The sequence below is a fragment of the Balearica regulorum genome, chromosome 17 (assembly GCF_011004875.1).
Source record: "Balearica regulorum gibbericeps isolate bBalReg1 chromosome 17, bBalReg1.pri, whole genome shotgun sequence".
NCBI classification, from domain to species: domain Eukaryota; kingdom Metazoa; phylum Chordata; class Aves; order Gruiformes; family Gruidae; genus Balearica; species Balearica regulorum.
The window spans coordinates 2,577,527-2,603,930 of NC_046200.1; the positions used below are offsets into that span (position 1 = coordinate 2,577,527).

General features: G+C 40.3%; 1 protein-coding gene across 21 annotated transcripts in view; it reads left to right on the forward strand.

Moving 5' to 3' along the window:
• Positions 1-26,404, forward strand: part of ATXN2 (ataxin 2) — a 52,834-nt gene extending 26,430 nt beyond the window's left edge. For 4 of the 21 annotated variants that reach the window (XM_075769727.1, XM_075769725.1, XM_075769711.1 and 1 more), the window contains 14 exons: positions 503-685; positions 2,201-2,389; positions 3,053-3,160; positions 4,072-4,142; positions 4,853-5,160; positions 5,647-5,710; positions 5,826-5,978; positions 6,626-6,692; positions 8,683-8,867; positions 9,459-9,591; positions 13,872-13,925; positions 19,962-20,107; positions 20,999-21,226; positions 24,683-24,983. In XM_075769727.1, the coding sequence (XP_075625842.1) occupies positions 503-685; positions 2,201-2,389; positions 3,053-3,160; positions 4,072-4,142; positions 4,853-5,160; positions 5,647-5,710; positions 5,826-5,978; positions 6,626-6,692; positions 8,683-8,867; positions 9,459-9,591; positions 13,872-13,925; positions 19,962-20,107; positions 20,999-21,226; positions 24,683-24,886 (2,093 nt within the window). In that variant the 3' untranslated portion in view covers positions 24,887-24,983. Of the gene's footprint in view, positions 1-502; positions 686-2,200; positions 2,390-3,052; positions 3,161-4,071; positions 4,143-4,852; positions 5,161-5,646; positions 5,711-5,825; positions 5,979-6,625; positions 6,693-8,682; positions 8,868-9,458; positions 9,592-13,871; positions 13,926-19,961; positions 20,108-20,998; positions 23,644-24,682; positions 24,984-25,757 lie in introns of those variants that run through there. The other 17 variants (XM_075769720.1, XM_075769729.1, XM_075769721.1 and 14 more) reach the window with 13 other exon arrangements.

Below are 26,404 nucleotides of genomic sequence, written 5' to 3' on the forward strand. Positions count from 1 at the left end.
CCAAGAGCATTGGTCAGCCAGTGGTGACTACTCTGTATAAACATTTGGTATCACTGACCACCTGACAAAAGCAATGGAAATTTTTTTCCTTTTCTGGAAAATGTTTGATAGCCTGGAAATTTGTTTATCCAGAGGGAGCTGGGCCACTAACCTTTTTGGTTTGTCTTGCAGTAAGCAATATTGGATACTTGGATTCAAACGTTTTAAATCCAGGACTTGCATACCTGTTTCGATTCTGATAAAGCTTCTAAATATCAAAGAACGTGAGCTGTCATAGCAAGGCGATGAGTGTGTTGGTAGTCTGGCTGGACCAATGGCTTGGCCTTTTTAGTCTTGTGGCTCCCTGGTTCTAGTCGACGTCAGTGTAAATTACTTGACTGTATTACTATATTATTGAGACTTACTAGATTAAATCCAGTTTTAAAAACAGATAGTGTGTTTGGATACTCTTAGTAATGGACGTTACGTTACTTATTGTGTGGGGTTGTCTTCTTTTTCTCAGGGCCTCCACGGATGTCTCCTAAGGCACAACGGCACCCTCGAGGTCACAGAGTCTCTACTGGTAGGGGTACAATTTCAAGTGGCTTAGAATTTGTATCTCATAATGCACCAGGGGAAGCATCTACTACTGCAGTGGCACGAGGCAGCCCTTCAGGTGGGACGTGGTCATCAGTTGTCAGTGGGGGTAGGTAAAGCTTGGCTTATTGCAGATGGCTTCCCAGGGGTACTTTAGAGTGTGAATGCTAAGCAGAACACTGCATTTCTAGGCAATTCAGGCTCTGAATAAACACTAGTCTGCTAACTTAGCTTGCTTAGATGAAGGGGGAGAAGGATGTTCCCAGGTAGCTTAGTAAAATAGTTGGTGAGTCGGTCCTTCAATATTGTCTTAACTGCAGAGAGGTTAAGTCAGATGCTGTATGAAGAAAAAGGAAAGAAAAATGTGGGAATTAGTTGTTGAAAGAAGTCATTTTCAGGAAAGTTATTGAAGGAGACAAGAAAAGTTACATACGTTCCATTGCATCACTGAATTTGGGTAATGGTAGTGTAACTGGGTTGTGGTTTACAAATGAAGGAGGTGTTTCAATAGAGGAAGGTTGGTGTTAGAAGATGAAATGATATTCAAGTTAAGCTGCATATATTTTTCCTTTAAAAATGATGCAGTTTTTAAGTGGTCATTTTGTGTTTGTCTAAGTACTTTAGTAGCAGATACAGTCAGTGTCTTTTCTTTTTTGAATCAGTTAACAACTTTTTTTAATATTTGACTTCAAATTTAAAGCTCAGTCTTGTGACACAGGCTCTAGTCTTGAGCTTTTGTAGTTGGGACCATGTTCTAGTGAGTTGTTGGCAGCTGTGCGCTTTCTTGAATCGAAGGGCAAGTGAGCGACGGTTTGGAGTCTGGTACTTTTTAGCAGTGCTAGAATTCTAGAGGAGTGCAGTGGGAATGCATTTTTCAGAAAGAAGGTATGAATTAGATCCCCATAGACCTGTTGCCTTGTGGAAAAGATTGAAACTCTTCTGTTCTGGCATTATCTCTGATTCATCTTCCCTCCTCACCTCCCACTTTATGTGTTATTAACATGCAAGTTAAACAACTTAGCTCTCTTTCTCCTCACTCGGTTTATATATGACGTAAAGCAACTAGCCACAGCAGAGTGAGCAGGAAGCAGGAGGTACAACTTATCGTTTAAAGGATATGCAACTTTCCTTGCTGCTTTAACACAGGGACAAAAATATACATCAAATAATCTTCTTTCAATAGGATATGTTGTTTTTTTTCCAGCTGGCAAACCTCCAAAAGAGGACGCTGTAAATGGATGTGTTTTTTCAGCCCTTTTAAAAATGTTTTGCATCTGTTTGTATGGAGACCTGACCACCTTTTCTGTTCTGCCTGAAACTGTGTTAATGTGAGCTGTTGTAGTTGGACTGCTGGGGGGCTGGGGAGCATATTGCAGTTTGATGGTGGGACTCCAGGGCAGTGATATGTATTAGGGGACAATCTGCAGAAAAATCGCTCCACTTATCTGAAATGCTGCGTTGTAAAGAACTAGGAGATGTACCTGAAAGGTAAACAGGTTTTCAATTACTATATAATGTTCCACTAAGTATTTTAAAGCATGTTTTTAGTCATTTTAAAAATAAGCAAACTGCTGAGCAGTTGAGGAAACTTATCCTATAACTATTTTTTCCTGTTTGTTTCTAGTTCCAAGATTATCCCCTAAAACACACAGGCCTAGGTCTCCAAGGCAGAGCAGCACTCCCACGGGACCAGCTCTGCCTTCTCCGCAGCCTGGTACTATTCCCACTGAATCTGTTGCCATGCCTGTTCCAGCTGCCTCTCCTACTCCTGCCAGCCCTGCATCCAACAGAGCAGTTACCCCTTCCAGCGAAGGTAAGTTACCCTCGCTAGCTTGCAAATGCTCCCTTTCCCTAGTCCCTGACAAGGAATACACCTATAGAAGAGCAAAGCTGCTTTCTAAATGATGGGAAAACTTTTGATGCATTTAACTTTACTGTGCAGTGAATTCCTCTTTTCTCATGATGGCAGCTTTAAACTAAGGTTGGAGAGAGGCTTTTTGATAAGTCTGCTTGCTTCGTTTTTCTGTTATTGCGCTGTTTTCTAATTGAAAGAAACATAGGCCACTGGTTTCAAAGGATATTTTCAGTGTAGTGAAAGGAAGGGGGGAAAAAACCCCACATTCAAGAGCTCAGTCAAATGTCTTAAGACCTTTCAAATCTTCATAGCATTCTGTATGAAGAGCTTTGACTATTGAAAATAATTTGCTCTCAGTTTATAGTTTTTTGAGCCGAGTTATGGTTCTGTATATGATGTGTATGACTGAGACTGCTTCATTTGGCTTAAAGACAGTAAGTAGGGTAGGGAAGCGGGGAGGGTAACCCTCCAGGCCCTAACTGGTCAGCAGAAAATGTGTAACTTAGGGTGTTTCTTTTGTAAGCTAAACATGATTAAATCTCTCTCCTGTTTCTGTCTTGCCATCTCTCTTTGGTCAGTTTGAGTTCTGTATAAGAATAACTTTGGCAATTTCTTTTGTAGCTAAAGATACTAGGCTTCAGGACCAGAGGCAAAATTCTGCAACTGGAAACAAGGAGAATATAAAGCCAAGTGAGACTTCTCCTAGTTTTCCTAAACCTGAAAACAAAGGTTTGTATCAAAAGCTTTCATATACACTTGAGTAACGTAGGAATTGCAAGCACTAAACCTGCTATATTGACTGCTCTTGTTAGCATTTTAAGGAAGACTTGGGGGCAGGCTGGCTTGGGTGTTCTACAGTGAAAATTTGGTCATGCAGTTGTGAAGTGGCAGGCCTACAGTTTTAAATGTTATTCTTGACTCATTTCACCAACACAAAGTGTAGAGATGCTCGTGTGGATGGTGTGATTTCTTTTCACTTGTTTTTTTTTTCTTTTTTTCTTCTCTTTTTCCTTTTTTTCCCCCTTTTTCCTCCTCACAAAGCTGTGTTAGCTGTCTTTGGACTGAATGAGTGTTTCTGCTTCTTAGAGCTGTGCTCACAATACTTCTGAACATCATGGTCAGCATAGGTTTTTGTAACTGTACTTCTTCCTATTATGCCGTAAATTTGGCTTTTTCTGCAGCATCGTTTGTTCATTCTGTTCTCAAAAAAAAAAAATAATTCATGTTGTTGAGCTTAGAATCATAGAATCATTTAGGTTGGAAAAGACCTTTAAGATCATCGAGTCCAACCATAAACCTAGCCTTGATCAGTGTTTCACCTTTACTTGCTATGTCTTGAAGTGCTGGCGTGTTCCGTTTTGAGGGTTTTGTTGCATGCTGCTTTGTGTTCAGCGGAGTTCTGCAGTCCCTGCACCTCGGGGCTTCTGTCTTGGTGTGATGCATTAGAACTGTAGATGTATCAGTTATGTAATGCCGTGCTTCACAGAGTATTTTTGTGTGCTCATACCAAATTACAGATAAAATGTATTTCACTATTGGGTACGCAAACATTGCCTTTTTGCAAACTTAGTAATGTGTCGGGGTTGTCTATAAAACTTGTATTAGAAATGCTTGGACAATGTTGGTCTTATATTTGGCAGGTGTATCTCCAATTGTTTCAGAACATAGAAAACAGATTGATGATTTAAAGAAATTTAAGAATGACTTTAGGGTAAGTTTCTCTGTATGTTAACGTCACGGTATCATAGTTCTCATGTGCATCCAGATTATGTTAATGAATTGAATGCGTTGCATGTGTTAACAGGAAAACAGGTCCTTTCTTCTTAATTTATGCTTAATTTATGAAAATATCTATAAGAATTCATGCTAGATATTATAAAATCAATGCTGACTCTTGCTAGTACAATTGCCTAATACATGTAAATGTGCATATTGACTGTACACTGAAAATAGTACTTGAAACCTGTTTGATCATTAGGTACAAATAATTATCACAGTTCCACTCCATATGGAAGAGTTGTTTCAAAATTACATAAAGGATTTTGCTGAGGAAAATTGAAGATGAATTCATATTACTTATTTCCTGGTTATAACGGTTTATTAAATCAGGTTAGCTTTTCAAGTGTTCCTGTTAAATCACACGGGGGATGAGTCCAGAGGGTTGTCTTAAGCTTTCCTGTCACTTCCTAATCAACGTATAGGTCAGCTGAGTCATTGCACGGCTTCTTTCATGGTGTAGGCTTAAAACATTGTCAATGTTCATAGATTTCTTCTCTAGTAGAAATGGAAATGTGTGTTTTCATTTCCAGATGATTGAGGCCTATGGGACTGTATTTTGCTCTGTGTCTGTGATAGCATTAGATTGCCTCTCCCAAGTTCTGTATATCAATTTACTGAATATATTCCTTGGGTTTTTTTCAGTTACAGTCGAGTTCCTCTTCAGATGCAGTGGATCAGCTGCTAAACAAAACCCGAGAAGGTGAAAAATCAAGAGATGTAGTTAAAGAAAAGACAGAATCAACCCCTAAAGAATCTGTCATAGAAACTGGCAGTAATACTAACTCTAATGGTGGCAGTAGCAAACCTAATAGTCCAAGTATTTCTCCTTCAATAAGTAATAGTTCTGAGCAAAAGCGAGGGCCTGAGGTAACTTCACAAGGTGTACAGACATCTGGGCCTGGAAGTAAACAAGATAAAGAGGATAAAGAGGAGAAGAAGGATACTTCTGAGTGAGTAATTATGCCTTTTAGAATAAGCACATCTGTTACTAGCATTTAGCCATTTGTAGAAAAAGCTATTGTGAAGGTGTAATATCTTACTGTTTATATGGCCGATGGAAGTTCTCTCTGTTATACAGAGAAGACAACAGGTGAAATGACTGTGCTGAAAGTAATCTCATGAGTCAGTGGCAGAGCTGCGTATAGAACTCTGGTGCTGTTGATGCCTAATCCATATCTAATGCTTATTTAAATGTTTTCCTGGCTTGTGTGAGCTGTAGTATCAACAGCAGGAAAACTTTTATGGACAAGTATAGTAAGAGTACTGTCAATAAGAGTGGCTTTGTGCATGCCATGTGTTGTTTGAGTGCTCAAAAATCTGACTCGCAGATGGAAATGAGCTGTTTTATCTCTTTAAATTTTGAATTGTTAGGGAGCTCTGCAGATAGGCTTGTAAAAGAATCATGCCGAACGTCTTTTTTTTTTCTTTATGTTTAGGCAAGTTAGAAAATCAACACTTAATCCTAATGCAAAGGAGTTCAACCCTCGTTCTTTTGCTCAAGTAAGTTACTTGATACTGTTTAACATTGGTTTTGAGTAGATCTTTATAAGCAAAGCTTTAACTTGGAGGATGATCAAGCTAATCTTGCATATGCGTTGCTGAACTCTCTTTGTAGCCGAAACCTTCTACTACACCAACCTCCCCTCGTCCACAAGCTCAGCCTAGCCCCTCCATGGTGGGTCATCAGCAGCCGACCCCAGTGTACACTCAGCCTGTTTGTTTTGCACCAAATATGATGTACCCAGTTCCAGTGAGTCCAGGCGTGCAGGTAAAGTGCAGCATATGCTGCAAACTCACTAACACTTTTCAGATGTGTGTCAGCAAGTTGAGGAGATCGAAGTTAAAACAGTGAAATGATACAGCTTGTATTACTGTTGTAAATATGGGCACAATTACATTGTTGTTAAGTTTTAGCTATGTAAATACTAACTTTTCCCGGTGTTTCCTCAACTAGATGTTCTAATAGTCTCAAACGCTTGTAAATTCCAGCTGCTCTTACTCACATTTATTGTTAATCTGTGCAGACTTCTTCCCCAGTCCTCCAAGTATAGACTGACCCTCTTAAGTTTTAAGCAACTGTTTCTTCATCCTTAGCTTCCAGCTGTGTCCCACTAGTTTCTGGTCATTGTAGGGATTACTAGGATTTGCAATCGGTTACGAAGCTGTCTGATTTAGTACATTGCTTGAAGTAGCAGTAGTATCATTACTTGACTGGTTGTTGCAAACCATATGGTCTTAGTTGTTTGTACATGCAGACTTAATCACAGTCATCCAAGAAAATATCATAGGTTAGGCAGAGTTCACTAAACCGTGTAACGTAATAGAGTAAAACACATCAAAACTGAGTGGGGCGCCCACCCAGACACATACTCACTTTTTAAAGGAATATCATAGCTTCAACTCCTTCTGTTTCAGCCTTTGTATCCTATTCCCATGACGCCCATGCCAGTGAACCAAGCCAAGACATATAGAGCAGGTAAAGGTGAGAATAATACTGCCTGTTTGGTTCTTAGTCTGCATGCAGCATGAATAAATTACAAATGTTTGTGTGTTTTCTAATCCCTGTTTGTTTTCGACTGATATTTTAAATGCTATTTTTAATAAAGAGAAGTGGAAATACTAATGCATTTCTAGAGAAACTAATTCAGCCAAAACATGCTAAGTTTGAGTAATGGGGAGTTGCTTGGTTTGGAATCTGATTTGACAGATGCGAAAATGTCTCTGTTACTCCGAACGTTAGTGTAAGCTGATCGTCTCCTGTATTTCATAAATGTCACGAGTTTGTTTAAAGGGAGCTTTCTGTACTGGTTTACAGCCGAGCCCTGAATGGTGCTTTAGTAGAGGGGGGGTTTTGTCAACAAGTGAAATTGCTATTTCTTCAGAAAGAGTATGCTATGCTGCTCTTCTGGGAAGAACTTACTGCTGGTTCCAGTTTGTTCTTTTGCATTCCTTCTGCAACAGTAACTGAACAGCTGGACTAACAATACCATGTTTTTAACAAGTGACACCTGTGGCTATGGAGACGAGAACATGTGTGGCGAGATGCACTCTTCTGGGCAGTGCGGCAAAGGAGCAGAAAAATGATGGTCTTGTTTTTATAGTCATGTTTCAGATAATGCTCTAATTCTACACAGTGCATGCTTTCTTGCAATTTTATACAGTGGTTCACGATGATAGGTTCCAGTGCTGCAGCTCCAGTCACTGGAGGAGGAAATTGTTTAAAAGAGCAGTTCTGCTGTTTAGAAATAAACAAGTAGCCTTTATGAATGTAGTGAAGACAAAAACCTGCAATGTATTTCTGTTTTAAAACACACTAACTTTACTGTGGCCTGACCCATAAAATCTTTTGGTTGGTAACACTGATTGTTTTAATCAGAAATATATTGCTGTGTGAGGCCGCTCTCCTGTTCTGAATTACTTTTTAAAGTTTCATTATTTTCTGCGTATCCATTCTGTGTGCAGCATAGTCCTGAAGGAGCTGCATGGCTTAACATTCGGTGCCTTTATGCTGTTCAAAGTTGCATCCTGTATTTACTTTTTTTCTATTATTGATTTGCAGTGTAAATACAATCATCATTGAGTGAATTTACTGACATCTTCAACATTTTCCTCCTTTCCTCTCTCTAAGGGGTCTGTCTACATTGCACACTGCAGTGGAGTTTACAGGTGCTTGAGTTAGCGTAGTTTTTAGTTGCAGTCTCACTGCAGCAAGCTGGAGCTCACCTTCAACTCTCATGCCCTGTTGCTTAGTAGGCTGAATTAGTTTGTTCCGAGTGCCTTGCTGCTGTGATTCGGTTGGTCATCTTACCAGGATAGCTCAGGTAGTCCCACACTACAGCGCTCTGCTCTCTTAATCTTTCTTCCCTCTAATTATTCCTACTCCTCTTCGTCTTATAGGTTGACTTGTCCCCTTCAGTGTTGACTGTGACCTAAAAGTTGCTTTCTGCTATCCTGAGGGGTAGCACAGAGCTTAAAATATATGAATAACTCAAATTGCGTCTGCGTGGAGACCTTTATTCTGCTCTCCTCAGCCATAAGCAGAGTAATTTTAATAGACTCCACTTTCCACTTGATCGAACAGTTGCTGAGTAGTTCCCACAGAGGGTGAATTAAGCCTTTTGAAGGGGACAGGATCAAATTTGATTAATGTAGGTATCCTGAGATAACCTTTCTCTTCCGTTACTGATTCTCATCAGTCTTTCTCTCCCTCCACCTTTCTTCCTTCCTTCACAAAAAAAGCAGGCCTGGGTCTGTGGCCATATACATGGCTCAAAGGCAGTGATGAAAATCAGATGTTTCTTGCAGGAACTCCTTTTCATGCTGTTCCTTTTTGATAGAGCTCTAGCGTGTGGTTAAAGGTGAGGGGTGAGGACATTCCACTTGGTCACAGTGACATTGTAATGTAAAACCTTTCAGGAAGATTGTTATTCTTTGTCCTGTGTTTCTAATGTGAGGCACTCTTTGCTTTGTAGTACCAAATATGCCACAGCAACGGCAAGACCAACATCATCAGAGCACCATGATGCACCCTGCCTCAGCAGCAGGCCCTCCAATTGTAGCTACGCCACCTGCTTATTCAACACAATATGTTGCGTATAGTCCCCAACAATTTCCTAATCAGCCTCTTGTGCAGCATGTGCCACACTACCAGTCTCAGGTAAGGGTCCTTTTAGTGTACGTGGTAAGTCAAGATGGAAATAACTAAAAAAACCTCCTGTTGTCTCCAGTCACTCTGAACAGTTTTAGTGTTCTGGAGCGTACTTGGTGGTGTTGTAATGTGCTTCAAAGCCCATAACAAACGTTAAGGTCAGTTTAGAAGTTGGCATTTATTATTGATACTACCTTTTTAGCTCTTTGAAGAATTCCTTTCAGGTTATGGCCAGGACATCTCCTAGTTTCGTGTTCTAAAAGTAAACTATTTGGTGTACTCCTCTTACTTCAAAGGCTTTTAAATATACATATGTAATTGGATAAATATATAATTACCTACATAAGCTTACTACATCATCATGGCAAAAATATGATACACCAATGGTTTGTGTCAATTTCTAGCCCACTGCAGAAAGTGTCCTTACATTTTTTTAAAACAATTGGGATAATTGTTTTATGAAATCTTTCATTTGCTCTGCATTTTAGTAAGGCCAAGCTATTACTGTTTCTAAGTATCTAATTATTGTTTAGATGACACTAGTTTCTTTGTAATAGTCCTCCAATTAACTGTCTGTTTTCTTATTTCTGTTGAATGCAGCATCCTCATGTTTATAGCCCTGTAATACAGGGCAACGCTAGAATGATGGCACCACCAACACACGCACAGCCTGGTTTAGTATCTTCTTCTGCAACACAGTATGGTGCGCATGAACAGACGCATGCTATGTATGGTAGGAAACGTTTTGTGTTATATGTAACTTTTTAAGTTCTTATGTTGTGCAGGGATGTATTTAATCTCACGCTTCAAACGTGGGTATCATTCAGATTACACCAGTAGATGTGGTTTATATTTCATAAGATGATGAGCAGAGCATTGAAAACTGAGCCACCTGGTTCAAATGAAAACTCAAGTATGCTGATTTCAGTAGGATGCCAGTGACCAAGATGAAATTTCAACCTGGGAGCTGCTAAAGAATATCTGCTGAAAGAAGTTTGTTCAAGTTCTCTTGATGCTCTTGACACAACATCCCTTGATTGTTTCTTGATTATAATTAGGACTCATTTTATTGGAAGGCTGTGACCTCAGTTTCAAAACTTGACTTCAGTTCTGACAACTAGTGAAATGCTGTCTTTATGATACTACTAGCATTATTAACAGTATGAACACTGCTGTTTAAGCAAAATAAAACGTGTGTTGCTTACCTTTCTTTTTTTGGTAAGTCAAGAATAAGTATATGAAACAGCTCATGTATTGCTCTGACTTTGACAATTAGTCTCCAGCACTCTCAGATGGGCATATTTCACTTACAGTGAAGTGCTGAAAATGTGGGTTACCTTGTTACAAAGTGAAATGTGAAAGAACTTCTAAAGCATTATAAATGTATGATAAATCAATGCCCAATTCAGAGGAGAAAAACTCACTGCAAAACCTGCTATTGAAAGAGGTAGAATCAAGGTTACTAGAAGGCTTGGAAATTGTCGTAAAATGTCAAAACAGCAGATGGTCTCTTGAAAACATGGCATTTCAATACTTGTTATAGCATCTGAGGAAGACTTTTATTGGGTCACATATATTATTGACTTAGATTCTAATAAAAGATTTTCTGTACCTTTAGACATCTTTGTATGTTTTCCGGTGCTTAGTTTTACACTGCTATTTAATGGAAGTCCATGATTGTGTCATGAAAACTTACAAGGCTAAGAATCTGAAGTTTAGTGTGATATTAATTCTGATTTTAAAAAGTCTGTGTCTTACCCATCCGAAAACATCCTGTCAGATCTCCGCAGTGGTGTGGTAACATAGCTAAGAAACAAAAATAATAAGAGAGAAACCTTTTTTGACACTTGGAGGAAGAACATTTCGGCTCATTTGTGCTGAAGCTGAAATGGAAGTTACTTGTAGAGATTAAGTCTTTCTCACAGGTCCTTGCTAATTGTATTACTTTGATCTTTTCAACTCTTGCGCTTGAGGTGTCCATGTAAACAGATCTTCTGTTTGCTTTTTCATTAGATTAAATAGAATTCCGATAAAGTGAATGATCAAAGGCTTTCAGACCTTTATTGGTGAAAACTCTCCTCTCAAATCCTAATTAAAATAAAACCAAACATGAGATAATCTGAGATTTGATTCAAAATGGTTGCATGTGACTTCCTAGTAATTGCCCATTGTGCACCATCCTTATCTTCTCTAACCAGTGGGTTCTACAGCATTGAAGTACAAGCCCGTTCCCGTGGTTCGCTTTGATCAGATGTCTGTATAGTTTTTTCACTGATACTCTAACTTACAACTGTTAGATCTCATTTTGTATTGGTTTTGCAGCTTGTCTGTTGTAGGTATGTGACTACCTACCAATGCAAACAGCTAAGTTGGGTCAAACCTGAGAATTCTTTGGTATTTCCCACCATATAATTAAATACGAATTTTCCAAGAGCACCTAATTTAACAGAAATTGCATGTCCTCCTGTGTTCTTTCAAGTAGCTACTTGGTGACTCTTCTAAATATTCTCCCACCTTCCCAGTAAATGATCAAGTGCTTGAAATTCTTGTTATTGAAACCATTCAACCCAGCTGGATCATGCACTCCATATGAGACACTTTTTTTAAGGGTATGTTCTTGCCACGTGCAGATCTGTTTATTGCTGAGTGAACGTGAATTGGCTCAAACGTACCCTTAACCTACAAGGTTTACGGTTAGCTACACATGAAATGACTTCTGATGTAGTGCAGCACGGTCTCAGTTCAGATTTTTGCAAGTCTTCCATGTTCTGAGTACTTGAAGACCTTGCCTAGACGGATTGTTTTTCCTCAAAATGTGTCCATCTCTAATGTATTCACTGCAGCTTCCATTTATTGATATGTGAACGCTTGGCAAAAATGTAGAAACGCCTAAGGTGATACATATAAGCTGCTTATGGAGAACAACATGCTGGAATCATTCACATCCAATTGAGTGACTATAAGAAAGTATCCGTAACTTATGTTCTGTATTTTGGGAATCTTAAGTTTACCCACAGTATCTTTGAACTAAATATACCAATGCACTTTGATTCTGGTCCTCTCTTAAAACTAATTTGAAAGTACAGAATAACAACTTCCTGAGAAACAGCCACCACTGCTGTTTTTGATTTCTGGAGCACTTGCTCAAACAAGTTTTCAGATTTTGTCTCTTTAAAATTGCTGTCTGGTTTTTGAAAAAAAAAAAGTTGTTATTTAGTTTTAAATCAATTTTTTCCCCCCATTGATATCAGGATTCAGTGGGCTGTACTGCCCTTTTATCCTTCAAGGTACTAGTGCTTTCTTTGAGATAATTCTTGCAAAATTCACTCAATATTTTTCCTGCGTATGTGGTAGAGCAAAGATGTCTGCAAGGACAACCGCACCAAGACGTGGGGGTTGGGGGGCACTGCTCATGAAGTATTCTCAAGGTGTGCAATGTTTTCTGGTGAGATCTGAAACTCCATCTTCACTAATGGTTTGGGACAAGTTGAAAGTCTGTGGCAAGTAGTAACTGCCTGCCGGCGAAGAGAAATGCCTGTTGATCCATTAAGAGAACAGCCATCGCTGCCACAAGTTTGGTTTTTGTTTTCCTTCCTGTCTCGCGAAGAGATAGCTGAATCCAAAATACATACAGTGACCTACACTTGTTGATAAGCACTCTTCCATTTTAAAGAAAAGTATTTTTGTCTAATGCTGTTTAATGGGATGTTTCTGCGCTTCTGGGATTTCCTTGCCAGTCCTTATGGTGTCCTGCTTCTGTTTCCCAACATGCTGTTGCCGAGAGCTCAAGAGCAGCTGAGTTGTGTGGTCACCAGTAGACCCATCTAAACGTATGACGGAGGAGTGTTTAAATCATTGGGTTTTTCCTCTCAAAACACATTTGGGAAGGACAATGTTCAAGCAACTATCTTTCTTCCTGTCTACCAGCCAGACGATAAAAACGTCTATTACACACTTCAGCTCGTAACTTCTGGAGACGTGAGCCACTTAGATGTCCTTCTCAAGGAAAGTTTGAAATGCAGGCACTGCTGCAGCAGAGCAATACATGCACCTTTAACTGCCACACGCACGGCCCTGAACGCAGAGTTGTCGCTCTTACCCTGCTGAACCGCACGTTGGTTTCAGAACACGCCATCAGTCCTGGAAGTGTTGGCTCTGTGTGATCTCCCTCACACCACTATCGCAGGGCTGGTAGAGTTTGCTGGCCATGGTTTGCAGTGTGACTGCTTGGTCTGTGGTGCACAAAGACCTAAACTCGTCTTGTGCTGTTAGTAGACAATGAACCTGTGTTAGTTTTGCCATGTAGCTGAATTGTCTGTGTTTTCAGATAACTGGAGTCCTCTGAAAAACTTTACTTTTGTGTTTCAAAATGAACTTGTGTAAAACCAGACCTTGGTTTTATACAGATGCATTTCCTGTTTTTTGTGCTCTCATTCCTGTCCCCATTCTCCCTTCCCTTTTCCCCTTCTGCATATGTTTTACTGGTCTGGTGTTGTCTCTAACTTTATCTGGTTTCTGTCTCAGCAGTAGAGTAAATTCTATTACCCTGATAGTACAATGGTGGATATAATATAAACTTCAGAGGATTCTCCAGGGACTAAGAGGGAACCAGTCACCAAAGGTGTCTTGGAACTGTTAAGAATGACAGTGATATAGCTGAAAAAGCAAGGGGGCAATTTCTGTTTTAATGTAATTAACGTTTTAACCTTCTTACTACAGTGGACTGTAATAGACCATTAATTGACATGAAGTTTATTTTTGTGTTAATTAAGAACTGAAGACCTCAGTGTCACAGTTTAGAAGGAAGGCTTACCTGAGACTTGTGTTGTTTCATCTCCGCTCATTTGTAAAACTAAATATCCAGCTCTAAGAGCACCTAAGTAAATAAAAATATCTGCATGGTTCTACAATCTTAAAAAAAAAAAAAACAAACAAATGATGCTGACCTTTCCAGAAGACGGGAAGTATGCACGTGGCAAGAGGCTAATTTACCTTTCTATTTCCCAAATTCAGCATGTCCCAAAATACCATACAGCAAGGAGACAGGCCCTTCTTTCTACTTTGCCAGTGAGTTGGGTTTTTTGTACTAATTTTGATTGTACAGAAAAGCGCTTTCTAAAGAACAGATGTTAAAGGAATGGGACGTGTTGAGGGAACAAGTTTCCTTGCACCAAACCAGTATGTGGAAAACGCAGGAAGGTTCCTTTCTGTGGACAGGGGAATGAAGCTGTTGAACAGATTTATATGATCACAGGAAGCTGATTTGTCACTTTAAAAATGTACTTTGCATGCCGAATGATCTCTTAACTTTACTACCCAGTCTTTCCTCCTGCAACCAGGAGTGAGTGCTGCATGTGGATCGCCTCTGCTCAAAACCTAGGTGAAGTCCCTCACTCCCTTTCTTTCATGGCCCAAATGAGATTTTAAAACGTGGCAAGTTATTCTGCTTCCTAAGAGAAGTATCTTGTGCCTCATCTCTTTAAAAAGCTGTGGCTCAAGTCCTGAGCCCCTGGGAGGAAATAACTTGAGTTGCAGCTGAGGTGAAGGAAGCTTTCTGTAGTTACTGCGGTGTCACTGAAGGACTGCTGTTGTCATTATTATAGGGTGACTAGATGAGGGCTCCTTGCCGGTGTGTAGCATCGCGTGCTTCCTCCTTGGCAGATGAACTTTATCAGTTCTGTTACCTGGCTCTGGTGCTCCTGTGTGGTGTTGCCCGAGCTGGTGACCTACATCCGTGTAGGGGATGGGAGAGGGGCTGATGTTCTCCCTACTCTCAGCAAGCAACAGTTAACACAGCCTTTTGTTGGGTGTGCATACAGAGAAAGGTGGTATCATGGTTTAACCTGTCAGGCAGCTAAAACAACCCCATAGCCATTCGCTCACTCTCCTCCTACAGTGGGATGAGGAAGCAGAGAATTGGGGGGAAAAAAAGTAAAAGTCATGGGTTTAGAAAAAGTTTAATGTGACAGAAAAGGAAGAGAATAATAATAATGATTATAAAAGAGTATCCAAAACAAGTGATGCACAGCATACTTGCTCACCACCCACAGACCACTGATGCCCAGCTAGTTCCCAAGCCGTGCTCCAGCCCCCACAGCCAGCTTCCCCCAGTTACATACTGAGCATGACGTCATACAGTGTGGAACGTCCCTTGGCCAGTCTGGGTCAGCTGTCCTGGCCATGTCGCCCCCCAGCCCCTCGCTGACGGGCAGGGTGCGAAGCTGAAAAGTCCTTGGCTTGGTGTACACGTTGCTGAGCAACAACCAAAACAGCAGTGTGTTATCAATGGTATTCTCTTCCTAAGTCCACACCACAGCACTGTACCAGCTACTGGAAAGAAAATTAACTCTATCCCAGCCGAAAGCAGGACAGGCGGATAAATAAAAAATACTGCCTTGTATGTTAGTGTTCATTGCACTTTGAGGAAGCCGTTTTGGGGGAGAGGTGGAGTGGTTGCAGGATGAACTGTAGTTGTAGGCAAGACATGGGAAAGGAGGATTGCAGTTTCAGGGTATTTTCGAACATGTTCCTGTCCTGCAGTGAGACTTGCTGTGTCTGTCTGTAAGGCCATGCAGCCTATGCCAGGCTCTTCCAGGGATTTTTGAGTTACTTATTGCAAGAGGGCTGTGAGAAATACCACTTGTTCTCAAAAAATCTCTTCAGGAGCAGACTTCCTGTGTTTCTTGTACAGAAATGGTTCTGCGTGAACTAATGTTGTAGGATGCTGACCTGTCCTGTTTTCATGCATCTTGGTTTGGTGCACTGAAATAACTTTAATAAGCTCGTTCCTTTCGTGGATAATCTTTTAAGTGAAGTCCACTCTACCTGTGTAAAATAACTACTTTAAATGTTTGTATTATGAAAGAAACATTTGCTATTTCTTTGCTTCCTACCATTCAGGTCTTTTAAATGTAGTTATCCTCACCATCTTACTGGGTCTGGCAATAGTTTTGAAGTTTGTTCACTGGTCAGTTCTTGAAAATAGGCTCTTCAGTGCATCTTTGGACGGTGACCAACGATGACCACCATTGGCAGCATTGAAATTCCTACCAGGGAAAATCTGAAATTACATTACATGGTTTTTGCATATACCCTTGTAGCTGGGAGTTCTGCTTTATTTCTCCTACTCTGACCTCTTTTGATTTCAGCTCCTTGTGTGGGTTTGGTGGCTGACCACTACTTGTTTGCCTCTCAGAAAAACGGGTTGCACCTTTGTAGAGTTGAATTCAGTAATTCAATCCATCTGATACTTTGGCTTGCTTCATTACTTATCTTCACTTTGTATCCCTGCAAGGACAGTGCAGTTAAATATTCCACATAAGGGAACAATCTGTTGAAAAAGATGTTGAAGTGAAGCAGGTTAGCCCAGGGAGTATTTCTCGGGGAGAGGAACGTAAGGCACAAAGTGTGAGGAAAAACTGTATTTCTGCTGGAATGAGCTGAAGTTACTTGCCGCAAGGAGATACGCAGAGCTGTTTTGTCCTTTCCTAGAGCTTTCTCGGATACTTACCACTTTCCTGGGTACTAGATGGCCATTTGGAAAAACTCCAAAGTACTGACAATGGGGGTAAATGTTGGATAATTGGCAATTTTAATTCCCCCCCTGCCTCCTGTCTTGTCTTGTTTGCTATTTGATCCGTGTAGTGATGTAGTGAGCTGTTTTGATGAAGAGGCAAAAAGTCTTGAAAAAAGTCCCAGTGAAAGTGCTTTATTTATGGCTAAGCAGGTGAATTTCTCATGACTGTTTTGCAAGACTTCGTTCACAGGCTTGCTGGTCTCTGAGATTTCATTGGTTTGTCAGGAACTATTAATTGCACTAGCTAAACACGGAAAACCTTTTACGTTTCTAGAGTTGAAGTTTGAACTCTGGATTTGAACTAACAAAGATCTGTGCACGTATTTCAGACTTGCTGCCACTCGTCCTGAACTGTTCTTGATTTGTATGCAGTATCTGTATGGGATTTAGATAAGTGTCCACATAACATTCTTGTAAAGACACTTTTAATATTACTAATAAAACATAATTTGCAGCAGCATCTGAACTAGTTTTAACCAAACGTGTAGAGCTTATTAGGGTAATTTGTTAAAGACAAAATGGGGGAGAGGAGAAGCTTAGCAAATAGAAATTCTTCAATATAAAAAATTTGGTACTTTAAATGCAAAGCTATGGATGAAAGATGTTAGAAGGTTGTGGAAGAGCTGTTACCATGACAAAAACTTGATCCTTCCCCCCCCCTTCTGTGTGGTTTCTTTAGGGTACTATTCCTCAGTTTAACTGGTTTCTTAAGAGAGAAATTCTTCATAGTGAAGTTTTATTGTATAATGTATCTGCTTCAGAATAACTTAGTTGATTATTCTCTCAGCTATAAAGAAATGAAAGATGAGTTGCACAAATGGTTTAATGGAGTACCATATTATTTCGGGGGCTCTTAACAAGTAATGTGGCAGGATGTGGGAAGCCTTGAATATCTTACAACTTGGAATTAATTTTCATATAGATTTTAAAACCTCTTGAATGGAGTTGAAGTTCATTTGTAGTTGGGCGTGCCAGCTCTGTGGCTGAGGCAGTGGGATGAAAGCTGAGGAAGATTTCTGGTAACGTGCCCTTTGGCAAATAAGTCGATCCCTCTATGCATTTATTTCTGTTTCTTTGACAGAAGTAGTAATTCTGGCCTTCTTCAGAGTGTTGTATAATAACGAGGTTGAGAAATTTTCCTACTGTAGGAAACTGTAAACTTCATACTATAAAAACGATCAGTGTTTCCATTGATAATTTTCCACATAGTCCTCGTAAGAAGGAGCGGTAGTTGAAAGTCAAATAGAAGCATGGTTGAGATGCTGCTGCAAAATAAATTTTAGTAGTGATATGAAAAATTAAAAAAAGGCTTTTCTTGCATTTGAAAGCGTAGCAAAGTGCTGTGGCAGAAGATACTGGTAGTTTTGCCGGTGTGCATAGAAAATACTGAGGTGTTTTCAAAACCCCTCTCAATCGGTAATGCTTATAAGTGTTATGAGTATGCTTGCACACTTGTGCTTAAGTACATGTACGTGCTTGTGCATAGGTATGTTAGGATCAACTCAAACGGCAAGAATTCAGGGTTGCAAATCTATATGAAGTTCATCTGCATTAATAGCCTGAAACTGTAGTGCACATCACTGTTGGACCATTTGCTTAGTGAAGATTTAATAGAACTTTCAAGAAAGCAGGACGGGATTACCTTAAATGTGGTAGGCGGTTATTTTATAAAGGAGACACCTTCCTAGTGGCCTGTGCAGGGGAGAAAAACATCAATTAGGCAAGAAGATACTGTCTATATGTATTCTAGTGAGTTTGAATATTTTAGAACTAGTCCTTGCAAGCTTTGTAGCAAAACAACTGGAGAAGAACACGTACTCGCACAGGGTAGTAGAGTGTCAGGGCTGGTTAATGGAGCACAGTGGAGTTGCTGTTCTTTTGAGATTTGTTTTTGCTGAATAGTATTGTGCTTTTTTCGGATGCGGCTACATTTTTGTCCGTTTTCTCCACCCATCTTGTCTTTCATCCTTTATATCCACTCAAACAGTTGTGTGTATTCATGAGCTTAGAGCCCAGCACAGTGAAACTCTTCAGAAGCTGCAGCAGACAGTGAGATAACACACCTCGCTATCCACGAATGCACGGGGCAGGTGGTTGTAGCCTAACATTTGCACTCCAGGTTTCTCCCTGTGCCCTGCTTTCCAGGTTTGTTTACTAGGTCAGGAAACCGCAACCAGAAAACCCATCACTTCTAAAGGTATGCCGCAGACAGGCGCTTCGTTGGCCATCGAGTTCTCGTGTAATACAAACCCCATTAAAAAAAAAAGCTGTAACCTGATAGATAGTAAGCAGTAATTAACTTTGTTCAGAACAAAAAGGTACCAGAACAAATAAGGAGCAGTTGCAGAGAAGAGTCAGGAGCAGGTTGATAGTTTGCTTGGACTGTTTGTCTTTTAGCGCTATTGACAGCAAAACTAGCCTCGGTCTTGGCAAGCTGTGATAGTGGAGATAGTAGTGCGCGTTGTCGCATCCAGAAGCGTTGTTGCAAACTTTGGACTGGCTGTTGCACAAGATCTAAAAGCAGTAGAGGGGAATAGGCAAAGGATCTTTATTTTCTTAGGGTCTTGCTTTCCAGTTGCATGCCTTGTGTTTAAAGGAAGACTTGCTATCATTATGGCTTTTCATACCCTCAGAAGTAAAAAAAAAAAAAAAAAAAAAAAAATTTGTGTGGCCTGTTTTGAAGCAGAACAGAGTAGGCCTTCCCAAGAAGGGACTTGATCTTTGTTTGTTGACTGGTATGGCTGTAGCAACAGATGTGGTTTCACTGGTGTGAAAGTTTTGTGTTGTTTTTTTCCTCTTTTGGAATTTTTTACCTTATTTGCTACTGTTTCAAGGAATTAAGAATTTCATGGCAATGTTGAGAAGGTCACAGAATGGTGGTGATCCAGAACAGACTCCGTAATTGGCCTTGAGGGGAGAGGAAAAATACGTTATTTTAGTACAAGATACTGGCTTCAGCAAAAATTTGATGCTCAAGCAGCCTCAGTTTCCTCAGCTGTTACGTATATACTGTGTGGCCCTATAGCTCTTAAGCATACATGCAGTGTGTATACTTTACACTGACTGTACTGTGAGCAATTTCCAGAAGAGTAGCATGGTGAGGTTAGCCAGGTATAAGGCCAAAGAATTTTTTTGGATGGTGGAAATAAAAATGGCTTGTAACACCTTTGAAAAGTATATTTCAGGAAAAACTAAATTGTATGAAAATTATAAATTTGATGTTTTAAACTGGTCTGTCTGACAAAACAAAAGAAATACTGCTTTTTTCTATGTAGTATCTGTTACATTGTCAAACTAGGGAAGATGAACTGTCTAATTATGGTTATTTGTAGACTTTCCTGCAAAACCAAACTACACAAAAGCAAGGTAAGATATTCAGCTATTTGCAAGATAAATAATTTTTTAGAAGGGGGAGGGAATATGTTTACAGTATGTTTGAGATATAGCGAAATCTTGAAGTGCACATGGTGACTTGATGAGGTGCATATTCTGTATCTGTTGTTCAATATTCTTCTTTTTCATCCTAGTTTCCACTGGCTCACTTGCTCAGCAGTATGCCCACCCTAATGCTACCCTGCATCCGCATCCTCCGCATCCTCAGCCTTCTGCCACACCAACTGGCCAGCAGCAAAGCCAACATGCTGGAAGCCACCCTGCTCCTAGCCCCGTGCAGGTAACAGAACTCAAGGCAGTGAATGTCTTTAAATTCTATTTAACATGCTCTGCTGGAAGGTATTGCATCTGTCTGATGCTTGACGTCAATAGATTGGTTTCTTTGAGAGGAAAAATGGTAGGATGGAGCAGTTGCCCAAAGGAACTGCATGTGACAGATCTCATGCAGGAGTTGTCTAGATTCCCCTCTGTTTTGTGGAAGGAAGTAAATAGAGATATATAATTTAATTTTTCTCTGCTTGCAATGGCTAGGTCTCAAAGGTAGCAGGCTCATGACTTAGTTTGTTAGATAAGGTATCAGGGAAACTTGCAGCAGTCCCTTTTCCTTATTGGTCCTGTGACCGATATCAGAGTCCAACCACTCATTTCTCCCTCTTCGCAGGGGATGAGGTATAGCTTGTTTCCATGTTACGATTAAGGAAGGATCATAATTTTGTCAGAGCTTTAACATGAGTGGAGTTAAAACTGGAAATAGCAGATAAATGCTGAGAAGCATTTGATTGTATTTTGTCAAAGACAAGGAGCTGAAAACAAAATAGGCCTTGTGATAGTGCTGCATGCCATAGTTACCTCCTGGTAGTAATTTTGGGCTGTTAAGCATATGTCGAGCTCCATGGTTGCAGGTTCTCCTTGGTTTTACCTGGCAGTCTAGGTTCTATTTTCCAGGCTCCTACTCGCATGACTTTCTAGTGCAAGGAGAAAATGAGCCTGGTGGCATTGAAATGTTTCCTCAGGATCGTAGGTGTCATGATCCTTAGATTTGCCACTTAAAAGATTCACAATCAAGAGCAGTTTTGCGAACCTTTGTTACGCTAGTTTATAAAATAAACATGTCTTGCTTCTAGACCATAACCTAAATCTTACTGATCTTTTATCTTTTGGTTTTTTGCAGCATCATCAGCACCAGGCTGCTCAGGCACTCCACCTGGCAAACCCACAACAGCAGTCGGCAATTTACCACGCAGGTCTAGCTCCAACCCCACCTTCCATGACGCCAGGCTCCAATACGCAGTCTCCACAAAATAGTTTTCCTACAGCACAACAAACAGTCTTCACCATTCATCCCTCCCATGTTCAACCTGCATATACCAATCCGCCACACATGGCCCATGTCCCCCAGGTAAACACAGTTTAACAACCTTCAAGACTAAATGTCTTAATGCCACAAAGTTAGGACAGTCGGGCCTGCTGAAGTGATTTCCATTCTGTCACCTCTCAGCACAGACTACCTGTTGTGTTATTTAGGTTTCTGTCTGTACATTGCCTTTATTTAGAATTTTACAAGATTTTTGGACCTCAGCTTCCAACACCCAGTGCATCTACAACTATAGTTTAATGAAGACATCTTAAGCTGGCACTGCTACTGAAAGGAATTGAGCTCTCTTCCCAGTTCCCGGCTCCCATTCTTGTCCTGCCCCACCATTCTGCTCACAGAACTGTTTGGCCATGCAGCAAACCAGACTGGGGACGTGATTCAGCTGAAGTGTGCCTCCCCTACCCCTGTTTTAGGCTATGTCTCAGTCAAATCAGTTCACTGCTCGGGTTCACTGCATGATCACAGGGAGAGCTGGCATACAGAAAGGTTGGAGGTGAGAGCTGTGTGGAGGAAGGCTGAATTGCTGCTTTTGGTGGCAGTTTTAGGGTCTGCATTGTCAAATTTATACAAGTACATCCAGTAAAGGATATTACACAGGATTTCTAGGGACTAGCAAGGCACTGCAGTGGGAGATAGGTGAGATTCGGTTCAGATGACTGCAAGACAATCCTGGCTGAAAGAGAAAACTCCATGTGTGTGTATGTGTCTGTGTATGGTTCTAAACGAACTGCTTATGCAGAAGATCCCCGGTGATTGTTGGGCAACTTAACAACAGTCCTTGCCTCAGGATCAGAAACCCACTTCTCTTAACTGCTCTCTTGTGGTCAGCTCACTGAAAAAAAGGATTTGGGGAAGGGAAGCACATGATTGATTAATCAAGAGCTCTGCGTAAAGCAGTTAGAAATGTTTACTAAGTCTCACGGATTTAGTGTGCTTTGTGAAGGAACAGACAATCGGTAATTTCCCTGCACAATTTCTTCTTCAAACCAAGGACTTGGTGTCTGGCTTATGCCGTCTCATCCAGGTTAACAATAGTTTGGGATATCTTGACTAACTGTGATTAGGGAGGTTAGTCTAATAGGTGTCCACTCCCTTGCAGAGTTCTGATAAAATCTTTGCTTTGGTCCCTGGGACAGTCAGTTAAGCCACTGAATTAATAGTTACTTAGGAATTGTTTTACTGATGTTGAGTTTTTTGGCTTTTTAATTCCGTTAGGCTTGTAATTTCTCTGCTTTTGTACTGTGGGAGGATAAGGAGAGGATGTCCAAACTTGACTACTGCTGTGGCGTCTTGCCATGTCCTCCCAAGCTCTGGTTTCTGCCAGAATCGAGATCCTTGCTCCGCTCTGGTGTGATGGCACTGGTGTGAATGCCTAGTTTGTAGAGCTTCTTGGGGTTCCTTGCACACAGCCCTTCAGAAGGGTCTTGCTGGAAGCTCCTGGGTTAGCGGCATGTTCGGTGCCGTGCCTTGAAACACGAAACAAGTTTGTTTCAAGGTCAGATTAATGGTAAAACCATACGTGAACTGTGCTGTACACGTCATGGCCAGGCCCGTGCCTGCGCTGTAGGATGCGACCATTGCCTTCCTTTCTGTGTGCCAAGCACTTCGTAAGCAAACCTCGCTAAAGCAAATCGGATGCAACTTTGAGTCAGAACTGACTGCTCAGTCAGGATTTTTTAGCAATTGCAGGCAAAGTCTGCCTTACCCTTGATTTTTGACTTACGCAGTGTCTTCTGCTGTAATTGTTTTAGGATGAAAACTACAATCCATAATCCACGGTATTTATATCAAACTAACTGACTTTTCAAAATGAAGTAGTTCCCTCAAAAATCTCTAATGAAGGAATAACTACAGTTCTGTAAGAAAAATTAAATGCATGTAATTATTCCATTGTGGGGAAACTAATCGCTAGATTTAATAGTTTCTTAGCAGCCTCATTTCCAACTTCTGAACGCAGTTCTGAAATACCGTGTAGTAGGAATTTCAGTTAGGCTAACACAGCGGATCAGTTGAATTTCCCTTTAGGTTATCAGATGAATCTCGAGCTTTTAGATATCTCACTTGAGAAACAGTACTTGAAAATTCATTACAGAGTACTGTCAGCTGCCAATTTGCAAAGCATTTGAGCCACAGCAGAAATTTTTATCCAATGTGTGTATTGAGTACAGCTGCTATATGAATAGCTGCTTTATAATTATGGCTGCTATAATAGCATGTTTGTCAAAGTAAAAATGGTGCTGATCCTGAAAGGTATTTCTGTTTCACAGCCTTATCTTCTAAGCCTTTTTTAGAGCAAGAGTGAGATTTGAATTGCAGTTCCTGCCTTTAAAGGCTTCTTGAGTGCTACTAATACAGTGCAAGTCTGATAAAGACTTTGAGGAATGTCTGTGATGAGTCGAGTAACCCTTTTTTGTCTTTAAGAAATAAAATTGGAGCCACTATCTGCTATTTGTCTTTACTGGCATGTGAAACTTGTGGGGCTGCAATTATTGCACCATAGTGCTCTGTTAATGGGATATGGTAGAAGGACAAAACAAACCTTAGATACAAATGCTTTTTTTTTTTTTTTTTTTTTTTTTCCCCCCCTCCAAGAGAAACCCACCGAGAGCTCTGAGAGTTCCTTAATGTTTTGTGTTTTTAAGAAACTAGTGTTTACTAGCTTTTTAAACCAAAAAATTGATGACCTCTAGAGTCATGAACCGCTCTGAGCTAAAGAAGCCAACTGACAAGTTACTGAACTTGTTTGCCAGAAGGCGATCAGCCATCGTAAAGATTAATCTCCTTTTTCCGCTGAGACTTAACTATGATTACTTAGATTACACAAGGACCTTAACTGTGATGAGCTTAACTGGCAACAGAACAAAGCTGACCTAACAGAATAAAGGGATGAAATCACTCATCTTAGAATGACTGTGTAGATGACGGATAATGTGGGCACGGGTCACTGGAGAGAGTGGTTTCTAGGGCAGGGAGCCACGAAAGAATGTGGAGTTGTGTAATGAGCAGCTGAGGACGGGAAAGGGATGCCAGGCTCTCAGCACGCCTGGAGTTCCTATCTGTACCCGGTGCATTGTCCGCATAGGAAGTACTTTGATCTAGGTTACTAACAGTCATGTTTTGAAGATTTGTTGCTGAAGTGGTGGTTTTTTGGTTGGTTGTTTTTTGTTGGGGTTTTTTTTTAAATATCCCACTGTTTAATGCTGGCAGTTTCTCCCAGTGCTCACTGTCCAAATGGCTAAAATTGAGAATGTGACTCAGAGCTAGCAGTAAGGATTTGAGCCCTTTTTTTCTTTATTTTTTCTTTTTTTTTTTTGTGTTATTATTTTTGTGTTAAGATCTCTGACTTAATCCCTATAGCTAATCTAGTTAAAATGGAGTAAATCTCTGGATTTACTGGTACAGCTGGAGAAAACTTGCCAGTCATGTGGCCAGGAGTGATGCCTCCTTGTGACCATTATACTAAAGAGCTCTTTGTTTCAGGCTCATGTACAGTCAGGAATGGTTCCTTCTCACCCAACTGCCCATGCTCCAATGATGCTAATGACGACACAGCCACCTGGTGGTCCCCAAGCCGCCATCGCTCAAAGTGCACTACAGCCCATTCCAGTCTCGACAACAACACATTTCCCCTATATGACGCACCCTTCAGGTGAGGAGTGTGTGCCCGGGAGACCTGCACCTTAACTGAGCCAGGTCGTAGTAGTGAGGAGAACTGTTATGAACCAGATTTGGGGAAAAAGAATTAAAAAAAAAAAACAAAAACAAAACGAAAACAAACAAACCTTAAGATGTCCTCGTAGAGTGGCAGGCTGCTGAAGGCAGACTGTTTCTGCGTTTCGCATTTATGCTTTGCCAGCCCGAATGCGAGCCTAGATAAGTGTAGATGTAGCTAATTTAGCAAAGACTTTGCTTCTCTAGCTCAAGTAGAGAAACGGATAACCGTGCAGGCACTGGCACTGTGGGACTCTGTTCTTCCAGGTTTTGCCGTGGTTTTGCCGTGGGGGATGGACTGTGTAGCCTGTTTATAATGATCTGGGGGTTTATTAAATTTAAAGCGATCGGTCTTGAGGATAGGAGTGAAAATGTTGCTTGGGGGTAGGGCTGTTAGACTTCTAATGACTGAAGTAAAGTGACAGCTGAAGTCTAATCTTTAATTCAGAGTAACATTCTGCAGCTTTACTTTTGGGGAAAAGTAGGTGCTGTATGACTTCTTTCTGCTTTAAATTTAACCTTATCTAGGTTTCTTTATTATTCATTTCCAAACAGCCTCTAAACTGTCGTAGCGAACTAGATACCTGATTTTGTTTCTTGGGGAATGTGTGAGCAGAACAAGGCTGCTTGCTGAGGGTTTAGGTAGGGAAAAAAACATCCAAAGGACATCTTGATATGCAGGGTTTTGTTTTGTTCATTTAAAAAAAAAGGAAAAAAAAAAAAAGGAAAGAGAAAAAGAAAAAAAAAAAAAGTTCAGCTCGGTAGTTGTCCTGTGACCACTTTACTAGCAAACTGTTGTGTGGCTTGCCAATTTATTATTTACATTTGAACTTTTTTTTTACAGTACAAGCCCACCACCAACAGCAGTTGTAAGGCTCATCTGGAATAACTGAAAGGCTGGATACCTTTTGTAGGCCAAATACCCTCCTTCTACTGCTTCTGCCAACTGGAAGCACAGAAAACTAGAATTTCATTTTATTTTGTTTAAAAAAAAAAAAAAATTGATTTCTTGTAACATCCACTAGGAATGCTAACAGTTCATCTTGCAGTGGGAGAGATTCGGACTGAGTAGAGGCATTTAGGAACTTGTGGGCTATTCCATAATTCCATGCACTGTATCTGAGTCCTGCAAGTGCCCCAACTCTGCTTGCTGAAAACTGGAAGTTATTTATTTTTTAATGACCCTTCAAAGTTATGAACTCATCAGCTAGCAAAAGAAGTAACAAGAGTGATTCTTGCTGCTATTATCACTAAAAATCAAGACTTGGAGATCCCTTTTACTTCTAACTAAACTTGAAACAGGTTCAGTAAAAAAAAAAAAATTCTAATCGTCAAACTGATGAATTATTATTTATAAATCACGTTTGATGAGATAATCACTATCGTGAGACAGTGATGTAACTTTTAAGTTAAGAAAACTTTTACTTTGTAGATAATATAAAATAAAAACTTAAAAAAAAATTAAAAAATAAAAAAAGTTTTAAAAACTGA